This window comes from Strongylocentrotus purpuratus, unplaced genomic scaffold (genome assembly GCF_000002235.5).
Source record: "Strongylocentrotus purpuratus isolate Spur 01 unplaced genomic scaffold, Spur_5.0 spur5_scaffold_5, whole genome shotgun sequence".
In the NCBI taxonomy this organism is placed as follows: domain Eukaryota; kingdom Metazoa; phylum Echinodermata; class Echinoidea; order Camarodonta; family Strongylocentrotidae; genus Strongylocentrotus; species Strongylocentrotus purpuratus.
Window position 1 is genome coordinate 38,683,982 of NW_022145611.1, and position 12,231 is coordinate 38,696,212.

The 12,231-nt window shown below is 37.4% G+C and overlaps 1 protein-coding gene across 1 annotated transcript; it reads left to right on the forward strand.

Annotated features, from left to right (window-relative positions):
- The first annotated feature begins 966 nt into the window (after positions 1-966).
- Positions 967-11,701, forward strand: LOC575293 (DNA replication complex GINS protein PSF1). Its single transcript, XM_030999558.1, has 8 exons — positions 967-1,109; positions 5,283-5,347; positions 5,911-6,006; positions 6,466-6,556; positions 7,018-7,098; positions 7,740-7,772; positions 8,484-8,558; positions 10,018-11,701. Exons 1-8 carry the CDS (start codon positions 1,035-1,037, stop codon positions 10,084-10,086), a joined length of 585 nt encoding a protein of 194 aa, XP_030855418.1. The 5' UTR covers positions 967-1,034; the 3' UTR covers positions 10,087-11,701.
- The last annotated feature ends 530 nt before the right edge of the window (positions 11,702-12,231 follow it).

The window sequence follows — 12,231 nt, forward strand, 5'->3', positions numbered from 1 at the left end:
TGGTTGAAGAACGAAGCCACGTACAAAAGTATAATCAATTACAACAGTTGTGGGGCCGATATCACGAGTTTGCCTTCATAGAATAAAGGTTTTAAATAAAATATTCACTTCTACTTTCAAAAGGACTGGCCCATTTGCTTTAAAAAAATTGTAGATAGTTATTATTATGTAATTTCTAGAAAAAATGTCTACCACATGATTTACCGAGTTGCTCCTTTTATCAAATATACACGTAAAACAATATGAGGACAGACGTGCGGATAGCAAAGCGCACGGATCATCGGACGATCCGTGCGAGCAGGAAACCCGCATGTTATGTCCGACGGACAAACGAAACTGGTAGGACAAACGACGCGGTCACACCACCCCCCCCCCCCCCGATGTAATTACAGTACCCAAATTAACAGCAACAACAAGATACACAGAATTTTAGTTGATTTTATTGTCATTGCACACGCAAGTGATTATGAAAACCTAATCTTTCCTGTTTCTATATAGTTACGATTGTGCAAGTACACGATTTTGTCTATCATTATATAGGCCTAGCTAATTTTCTGTATCGCGTCTATTTCAGGGTTTGCCCCAATACCAAAAAACAATTCAATATTCATGAATACGTGTATAACAAAATTATACATAATATTTTGGTCCATTATTGATTCCTCTTAATTTTTTTACTGAGGTTTCTTCTTCTTCTCTATATTTCTCCCAGTCCAAGTGAAATCAATAACATTATTTATCCTTAGCTGCTATAATTTGCAATTATTTCCTCATGTTTTTCCCCTAAGGTAGTCTATATGAAATATGTAATTTTAACAGGCCCCTCCTCAGGGAATAATATGTCAGGAATCCCACTGGCCAAGTGCCTAAAGAAATTTCTTTTCTTTTCTTTTCCTATTTGTCTGATCGAAGACACCAACGAAATAGCACCGCCAAATTTGAAGTAAAGTAGTCTATAAAAGACTAAAGGCTTCCTAGATTTTGGATTTTAGATCCCATTTGCTGAAGACATTGCTGAGTAGTTCGGCAAAAACATGTACGGAGAAAAAGCAATAGAACTTATCCATGAACTTCAGAGAGCTGTTAATGGGTCACTAGCTCCTTTTAATGTGAGTGAATAACTTAATATTTTGTAGGCTAGATCTAGGTCTAACTTTTAGAAACGATTTTATAGTCCCGCCAACTTCTTTTTGTGCTTGTTCTCTGCATTGTAATTGATTGATAATTAATAGGGACAACAGACATGGACAACGTGAGGGGGGGGGGGGGGGGGTAGTCTCTTAAGTTAAGATTAAGGGCAGGGATGGATCCGCGGTGAGGGTGGGGCGCCTGCCCCCCCCCCCCCCCCCCGTCCAAAAAAAAGTTTGAAAGGTTGGTTGGGGTTTTTTGCTCGAGCCGAGGCCGAGGGATCGGGAGGGGTGATCGGTGACTGAGTCTGAGAGTGGCACAAAGAACTTTGGGCGCTAGTGTAGTAGACCCTACTGTATCCATTTTTTTTAGCAGTTTTTTTACCAGTTTAATATCGATTCTTAGCAAAGGAATTTTAGCCCAATTTTTTACTAATTTTAATCATAGATCTAGAGTAAAGGAGCCGGTAATCGGCCAGCTCCAGTTTTCGGCCGATTGGTTGGATGCAAGGTAAAATCCCTCTAAAATACATCGCATAATAGCATAACACATAGTCTATCCCACACATACCATACCATGCCAGTGTCACTGAAGAACCACATTTGCAATGAAAAATATATCCTAAAATATCACATTTTAGCGATGTAATCGGCGGTCCCGCTACCCGAATCTGAAAAATCAAGTATCTTACGCGTGTCTGTAAGAAATATGGGTACCATAAAATTAGACCGAAAGCTTCAGTCTCTAAATCGTCGGTTGTTCCACTGAGACTACGTCTGGCTCCACTAGACCTCCGGTTATAGAGACTGAACGACTGCCTATGCCAGCCTGTGTTGAACTTATTCCGCTAGATTTTAGCCGCTAGGCCCCTCCCACAAACTTGCCACGGCCGTATTGTTATGCCCCCAAAATCCCCCAAAATGTCATTTTACCTCGTTCATTTCCAATTTTAAATTAGGCCTAGGCTATAATACATCGGTTCCACTTACTAACTTTATTGATATAATCCGTTTAATGGTCCCTTTTAAGGAAATTATCGGTCAAAATCGACATCCATGTTGAAAATCTTGCAAGCCGTGTTAAACTCTCGCTGCCGTCAATCTCATCCCTTCTAGTCTACGCCGAAGGCAAAATGATTATGAAGGAAAAACTGTGCGCCATCTACACGTTCGTAATGGCGTTATCACAGTTTTTCCTTCATAATCATTTTGCCTTCGGCGTAGACTAGAAGGGATGAGATTGACGGCAGCGAGAGTTTAACACGGCTTGCAAGATTTTCAACATGGATGTCGATTTTGACCGATAATTTCCTTAAAAGGGACCATTAAACGGATTATATCAATAAAGTTAGTAAGTGGAACCGATGTATTATAGCCTAGGCCTAATTTAAAATTGGAAATGAACGAGGTAAAATGACATTTTGGGGGATTTTGGGGGCATAACAATACGGCCGTGGCAAGTTTGTGGGAGGGGCCTAGCGGCTAAAATCTAGCGGAATAAGTTCAACACAGGCTGGCATAGGCGGTCGTTCTGTCTCTATAACCGGAGGTCTAGTGGAGCCAGACGTAGTCTCAGTGGAACAACCGACGATTATAGAGACTGAAGCTTTCGGTCTACCATAAAATGAGCTTTATTTCAAGTATTTTTCAGATTTAGAGCCCGATTTTGTGCTAGTCGCAAGCTCAAAAGTATCTCATCGCATGTATTAAATCAATGCAGCCGCACACCGCAACGCACACACGATATCTCTGTCTAATTCAGATTCCAATATCCGATCACCGCAGTACTAGTTTGCGGCCTGGCGAGCTCCGGGGAGCTCCGGCGTGGGATATCTGCTCCGCCCGCTAGTGCTATAGATCAGCGCGGAAACGCACGGCGCATGCGCGCGCTTCCTATTGACTTTGTACATGCGGCCGAAAACTGGTACGCTATGCCGAAAACTGACTCCGAAACAGTGAAAATTGAAATGAATATTGTCATGGCAATTCGTGATTTTTTTCTGGGATTCTTGTTTTGTTTAAATAATAATAATATTTGCTTCATGATTTGAACAAAAAATGATAATAAATAGGAAGTAAAGTGTCCAAAAAATAGGATTTTGTCTTAAGTGGCCGAAAACCGGCTCCTGTACTCTAGCCCTAATCATATATTGCATTTTCCACCTGAATTCGGATCACATCCGACATCGGAAAGCCTCCGTTTAGGGCTTCGATGTCGACGTCGTCGCTCAGTACCGTCTCCGCGCTATAGCTCTGCACCTCAAACTGAAGCTATCAGTCTAAAATTATTCAAACTTCGCGTATGCTTTATGGTATACACCAGTTTACAGTTGTGTGCGCCATTTTAAACAAGGCCAATGACCTAGAGGTCATGTATTTATGCGTAAATTAAGATTGCGCCCATGCAAATTATGATGATATCACTGCCTGCGCGCTGCGTTGTGCGCGCATATCATCATTTGCATGGGCGCAATCTTAATTTACGCATAAATACCAGAGGTCAGAGGTTATTGGCCCAAATTTTTGGGCCAATAACCTCTGACCTCTGTCTGCGCATGTGCACTGATACAACTGTAAACTGGTGTATTACGCACATGCACGATACCATAAACTATACGAGAAACTTTCATAATTTAGACTGATAGCTTCAGTTTGAGTTGCAAAGCTATAGCGCGGAGATGGTATTGAGCGACGACGTCGACATCGAAGCCCTAAACAGAGGCTTCCCGATGTTGAATGTGATCCAAATTCAGGTGGAAAATGCAATATATGATTATGATTAAAATTGCTTAAAAATTGGGCTAAAATTCCTTTGCTAAGAATGGATATGAAACTGCTAAAAAAATGGATACGGAACTACACTAGCGCCGAACTTTGCGCATTGAGCGCGCTGTACGTCTACATCTACGTCTATGCTGGTACTCGTCAAAAGCCTTTTCAGCAACTAAACGAGGATATTGTGGTGTGGTGTCTCTCATAGTGGTCATGATTGATTAGTGCATAGTGCGTATAGATCTAGATCTAGATCTATACAAGTTGTGCGAGTAAAAACAGTTTCTCCTATGATTTAGGCACTGATGGCGTCCTTGAACTTCTCCACAGAGGGCAGTTCAATGAAGTTGGTAGGGAGCTCATCCCAGTCCCGGAGTGTTCTTGGGAAGAAACTTTGCCTGTACTGTAGCTGTCAGAGTTGGAGCTGGGTCTCATGAATCTGTGTCGGTGTTGCTGACGTGTTGAACGGAGTCTTGGTTGGATGTAGTCTGGAATTGGTACTGCGACTAAGTGGTTGATGGCTTTGTAAAGCATGGTTAATCGGTACAGTGAGTGTACGTGCTCTCATTGGCCGATCCGCTCGAGTGGCTTCAAATTCAAGTGAGAGAGGGCCTAGACATCTAGATCTACTTAACTTAAGCGCAACTCGAGTTCAATGGCAAAGTCAATACGTAATCTACGTCACACCACAGAGATTTTGACACGTCCTGCTATAAACGGATCCGGGCTAACTCGGACCAGGGGACAACTCGACCCAGCTGCAAAAACTGTCATTTTTTGTCATTTTACCCTAACTCTAACCCTAACCCTAACCCTGACAAAAATGACAAAAAATGACCATTTTTGTACCTGGTACAAGTTAGCCCGACTCGATCCGTAACTGACGCACACATAAAATAGAAAAATCAACGACCATCCCAGAATAAATTTTAAGTTTGTACCATAAATATGACGAAAATGAGAACTGTTCAAACTTTAAAAAAATTAATTAAAGACTAATAGATCTAAACTTAAGTGCAAAAATCATAACAAATTGAGGGTTAGACTTTAACTGAAATATCATAATTTTGGTATCGAAAAAAATGGAAAATCGTAAGCTTGCTCGTCACACAAATATCCTATAGCATTGAGTGAATGGAAAACAGCGATAACCATTAAGAAGGACCCTTGTCGGCGCCAATTTAGTAACATATGAGGCTGCGATTTGCCGAGATCGGATGAACGATTTGTGCATGCGCTAACGGTAAGCTAAAGTTCTACGTGAGTGGGTGTTGAGGGGAAAAAAGGAGTGTTTCATTCATCCCCCCCCCCCCCCATTGACCCACAAAAAAAAAGTTCTTACCAAGACTTTAAATATATTATTCTACTTTTACTTTCTTGCAGGAAGAAGGCGTTCGGCAAGTCCTTGAGGAAATGAAAGCTCTCTATGATCAAAACCAATGTGATGTGTAAGTAACATTTGCTTGGCTGTTGTGGACTAGACCTAGGTCTATGTGTATATATAGTACCAATATATCTTTCATTTTAATTAACAAACTCTATTTACAGCCATGATGTAACATCAATTCAAAATGCCAGGGCCCAGGGACATCAAAATAAGAAAGAGACATGAAATTACAAATTACTTTTCTCTCAACTATTTTGCAAAAGCTGTGCCATTTTTTCTTGAAGAAAACAAAGTTAAGCAGAATATTAAGCAAAGATTCATTCCAACACAATAAATGATAAAGAGTTTTCAAACAGCATTCTGCTAACTATTTTAGAGCATTTTGAGTTTGGCATTCACTTGGTTTTCACATGTATATCATAATATTTAGTTCATTCTTCAATATGCTTTGTTTAAACTGATTGTCAGTAATTTTCCAGACCCAATAAAGAGCTGGCTGGCCCCTGTGCAGATTGGGACAAAAAGATGGAAAATATATTACCGGTACAGATTCAGTGGTCACAGAAAGGTATAGTTGTCGGGGAACATGATGTTTGTAATATTTTTCTTTTCTGTTTCTTGCAGAGAGGCTACAGTTCAAGGAGAGAAAGATCGTCTACCAGCTGTCCAGTTCCGTCATACCTGTCTTGAAAGAAACAAACGATGTCTCCTTGCGTACCTGTAAGTATGTTTACCACAAATAGGTGACAAAACTTCAACTATATTTATTCAGTATGTCACATTCATTTCATATTTCAGTTGGATACTCAATGACTCTTTCACTGTATGTTTGGCTATAGGTCACTGCACACATATCACATGAAATGTAACACAATACATGAATATAAAAAAATGATACAACACAAAATTGTAATGTTATCCTAAATAAACAGTACAAAAGTATGAGACCAAATAATAAGAACCACCAATGTATAACGTACATTTATAATATAAATGGACAAATAAGGGCTGGCAATTTCCTGGGAAATGGTATACCTGTATTTCCTGCCCCGATGGGAAATACTGGTAAAATGCTATGAGCACTGAAATAAGTAGGTAGTTGCCAGAAGGACGAGTGCAGTGGGAAATACTTGTTATTATACTGATGTTCTTATTTCTTTGTTATGATCATTGCTTCAGGCACAACAGACTTTGCATGATCCGTGACATGAGATGGGAGTTTGGGAGTGTCCTACCAGCAGAGGTCAAATACAATCTCTCAGAACAAGAGGTACTACTCAAAGAGTATTTACCAAACTTCTATTGATAGATTTTTATAAAATTACAGTGATTATTTCTCTTCTGTAGGTCTTCATCTTTCAACCATACTGAATCTATATTCTATTTGTGTAACCTTGTACTTTCTGACCGTGGTTATTTTGACATCTCTAATGATTGTTTGTTGAGGCTTTCCTGTTACAGCAACAAACATATACCACATATATTCTGTATTTTGAAATACATTTCATTTCTGGGCCTTTTTTGCTACCCTATCCAATTGTAAAATTTGTTCCATGTCGAAGCAAGAACAGTAAATTAAGTAACTTTTTTTTTTTTTTGTAAAGAAGAAGCTAAAACTGTAGGATTAAAAAGTATTCTTAATTGAGTGTACTGTTTATTTGAAAATTAAAAAAAGTCTCAGCTGTGATAATCTGTAAAAAATGAAATAAAAAATGACTGTATATTTTGTAGGTACAGTGGTTTACAAAATACAACAAGTCATTGGCATCATATATGAGAACATTGGGTCAGGATGGACTCGATCTTACTCAGGTGACTATCACATTTCATTTTGATTTTTTAGAAGTTTCTTTAGTTGAACTCTGTAGTACCCACAGATTACGTGCATTGGAGCCATTTCCGTCCTCACACCATATTGTATTATGATTTTGTATGGTTTCCTACAAATTAATTAAAACATGAGGTACGCCTAAATGCTCTTTGTTTGTTTGGATGTATACAAATGTGAGTAGCAAATTCTGGAAGATAAAGCATTTGCAATGCTGCATTACTGTAGCTGCTGGTGTAGAGGCGTTTAAGGGTCCAAGTGTGCAGTGTTAGATTATATCTTACTTAGATTGAAGCTCATGTTTCTGTATTGTTTATTTCTTCTTTTGTCAGTGATCTTTATCCACAGAGTATACTGTAGGTCACACTTCATAATATATGCACCCATACCGAAGTTTGTAACTTTATAAGGGCTAATAAATGATTTATTATTACTTGTATAACATTTTAGACTTCTTCAGAATCCATTGTTAACCACAGAATTACAGTTTGAAATGAAAACATTATCATACATTTATGATGATTTATTCAAACATTTTGTTTTATCCTTAATATACTGTTTATGTCTTTTTCTCCCGATACTTTTCCCTTTACTCTGATGCCAACATTCACATTTCATCACATAGGATCGCAGCCCACCCAAAAGCCTGTATGTCGAGGTAAGGGAGTTAGTGATAGTAATGTGTTTACAAGCTAGAGTTATGGTAGATGTATTCATTTAGATGGCATACAATAAATAAGCTAGCAACAAAGATAACTTGCCAAGCCACTGGGACATCTGACTTGTTTTTATTGTTTTTCTTACATTTATCAGTAATCTTGAACATGCAGATTTGATTCAGTGATATTTTCATTTCCTGTCATACCCAAGCTCCAGAAACAAGGAAGAGGGTCAGATAGCTATTCACTTTATTGAAATCCTCATAAAAGAAAATGTGTTTACAAACATGGATAATCAGATGCCGTATAAGTTATATTATGTAAGTCATCATAGCCCTTGTCTTGTTTGAGAAATAGATTAAAAATCTTCATGTATGAAAACGTGTTTTCCAAACATTGATAATCAAATGTCATATAAGGTATGTTATGTAATTCATCATAGCCCTTGATGTTACAGATGTTATTTCCTCCAAATATGTAAATACATGCCTTGCCTGCTGTGTCACAGTCGAAACGAATTTCCATTAAACTTACAATGCATGTTAGTGTACCGGTATGTTGTTTTGACAAAGCTAGACATGAACTTATCCTTGATTGAATTACAGGAAAAGTGTATGATGAAGCCATACAGTTAGTAAAGCATTTTCTTGTTGTTCAATTTGCTTGGAATTAATATACCTTTCACATTGTATGTTGTTATTCTCTTGTAGGTAAGGTGCTTGATGGATTATGGTGAATTTGAGTCAGAAGATGGCAGTTCAGTTGTTCTGAAGAAAAATAGTCAGGTAATTCACACTTTCTTCTCTTTCTCTTGAGGTTTTGTTACAATATCGTTATGGAGGGCCACAAAATATATTTGAAAATATTGTGTTTTATGTGAAAAGGGAGGACAATTTAGTTGAGTAATTAGGAAGTTTGGGAAAGTCAGAAGCCAGAATGAATACCCAAATTAGTGCTTAATTACCTGCTAATCAATATCATGTTATCATATATAAGGTTTGATAAATGTGGTTAGCGAAGTGAAATTTGATTTCAGAATTTTTAAAGATATGTTGTTGAAGGGGATCATCGCAAGAAAAACTAGATGGAATTTTGACTGCGCGCAGTCGAAAATGATGCCTCCGCCATAGAGCAATTTAAACAAGTTTGGAGTTTAAATCTCCAGTGGTTCTTGAGATATCATGATAACAATCTCAATGTATGGAATTTCATAAGTTGACCTCTGTGACCCTTGACCTTTGACCTACGTGCTCCAAAATCTAATCAGATTGTCTTCCTATGGTGATACACACTATCATTAAGTTTGAAGTTTAAATCTCCAGTGGTTCTTGAGATATTATGATATGGTGATACATACTATCATTAAGTTTGAAATGAAAATTCTCCAGTGGTTCTTGAGATATCGCGATAACGATCTCAATGTATGGAATTTCATAAGTTGACCTCTGTGACCCTGACCTTTGACCTACGTGCTCCAAAATCTAATCAGATCGTCTTCCTATGGTGATACATACTATCCTTAAGTTTGAAGTTTTTACATCTCCAGTGGTTCTTGAGATATCATGATAACAATCTCAATGTATGGAATTTCATAAGTTGACCTCTATGACCCTTGACCTTTGACCTGCGTGCTCCAAAATGTAATCAGATTGTTTTCCTATAGTGATACACACTATCACTAAGTTTGAAGTTTAAATCTCCAGTGGTTCTTGAGATATCATGATAACAATCTCAATGTATGGAATTTCATAAGTTGACCTCTGTGACCCTTGACCTTTGACATACGTGCTCCAAAATCTAATCAGATCGTCTTCCTATGGTGATACATACTATCCTTAAGTTTGAAGTTTAAATCTCAAATGGTTCTTGAGATATCGCGCTAACAAACTCAATACAAGGAATTTCATAAGTCGACCTCTGTGACCTGTGACCTTTGACCTACGTACTCCAAAATCTAATCAGATCGTCTTCCTATGGTGATAAATACTATTCCCGAGTCTTAAGTTTAAATCTTAAATGGTTCTTGAGATATTGTGATAACGGTCAAACGGGACGGACGTACGGACAACCCGAAAACATGATGCCTCCGGCACCACCTTCGGTGGCGGAGGCATAAAAATGCTTACTCCTCTAATGGAGGGGAGAGATTTCTTTGATACAACAGTTTTATGGTCAGTGTCTAACTCCATCTGTTGGAAATAATTATAATTTCATTTTTGTTTTCCCCATCTGTTCTTTCTGCAGCATTTTCTACTGAGATCTCTGTGTGAGCCTCTTATAAGACAAGGTGTCCTAGAGCATATCATGTCATGATGGTCCTCTTACCTCTCTCTTCAAAGAAAGCTGAATGATGAAATGATCAGGCTTCATTAGACATTGATGTGGGATGTCCAAAGAGTGAATTAAAAAGCTAATGCATTAGCTATGGTCATTCAGATTCATACATTCAAACCTGTGTAGGAGCAAGTCCAGTATATATCCCATACGTTATCAAGCACTATTGAATTGAATTATGAAAGAGTAAGCATAAATATATCGTCTTTTTTGATGTTTTGTCTGATTCAAGCTTTAGAAGGGCTATCAGCTTGATACAGACATCAGATATGCTGAAATGTTAGAAGTGGTAGACAACATACAGGGCAAAATAGCTTGGACTTGCTCATATAAAGACTGCTCAAGAGAAACAATCTTTGTCAACAGGTGGTCTTTATGTTTCAGTGAGAAACATAATTGAAGGAAAGCAAAGGGTGATCTTTATGCACAAGTGATTATTAAAAGCAGGCTTGACTGTGCTTTTTTCATATTATGCCTCTATGTAGTTTATCCAAGTGCCTATGGGAACAGTGGTATATTTCACACATGAACATGTATTTTTTTAATGTAAACAAGCACAGAATGGCAAAACAAAATATCCAGTTGTAAATATATTTATAGGTTTAATTTTTTTCAAGTGAATTTGAATTATGAATGGCACAATTTTAAATGTCAAACAAAATTGGCATTACAAGTTTTTGAATGTTAAATTCTACTTATATTATTTGTGATTATAACTCGGTTGTTTCCATCCTATCATTTGAAGCTTTTTAAATCGTCTTCCAAATGAAGTGACATATAATAATCCTAAACTAGTTCAATATTAAATGCCTCCAAAAATAAACAGTGGGTACTCAACATTTCTAAGAATTACATTCTTTCTTAAGCAACCTTAACAGAGACCATACAGGTATTTAAATTGTAAGATATAAGATGATAGTATAGGCCTATATTTCAAAGGGAAGACTAAAAAGATGTTACATGAGGTGAATTAACATGAGAGTGGAATATAAACTATACTTTTGTTTTCCCATTACATGCCCTTCCAGATATTTGTTATTGAAATTGGTAAATACAAATACTTAGGTTTGCTCTATCCTTCTGTACAGTGCTCAATGTCTGCAGAGCGAAAATATATTGAATAAGGCAGACTAATGGGACATGGTTACTACTCTGAGTTTCACTCCTTACAAGCGATCATCAGGCAACTGATAGCATTCTTAAAAGTGCATGATTACGCTATTACCTGGGTACAAATAGGTATGCTCAAAATAAGACTTGACTAATACAATAAGAATTTATCATGGGAGAAGGGGCTATTGTAACTACTCAGGTAGTGCACTTGATCTCTTAACATGTAGGTTAAGCCTATGGAGGGGTATCACAAAAGTAATCTCCTCCTTTTATGAATTTGTACGTGTAATAATACTTAAGTGTGTAAAGACTTTTCTGATGCCCATATTAATGATATCCAATTCAGATCAATATGTATATTGTTGTAACTGTATATAAATGAGTGTACCATGCCTCTCTTTTTCAGTCGCAGGTGTATATTGTATTTAGATGCATAGAGGAAAACAGTTATCTTTTTTCTGATTAAATTAATTAAAATGAATTGACTTGTGTCCAGCCATGATGATGAGTGTTGGAATCTACATATTAAAAGTTCTTTTAAATAAAGAATTTCTCTGTGGGTTGGCATTGCTAATCTATGTGTTGATGCATAGTTGGGGTCAAGGGGAATGAAAATGTATGTCCATCATATATTATGCTGCCCTCATCTAATGTGTTAACATGAAAGTAAAAAGTTTCTGAAATTTTTTGGAAAGAATAATACTTTGAGGCTAGTTGATGCTAAGATATGGATAAATATTGGAGCAACAACCATTGCCTGTGCAACACCTTAATGAGGGTTACTCCATATTTTGAGCATTTCCTTTGGACTAGTGAACCATAAATCAAGCAATAAGAAGACAACATAACTCGTTTTGCATGAGACAACCTTCTCTCTTTTTATTATTCAAGGAGTTTTAAGCAGATGCATTTGGAATTTAAACACAACTCGTCAGTGATACAAAATAAATCACGGAAAGTACAAATTGTGACTCAAGCATTGGCCGCATCATAAAACATAGTATGGTATAA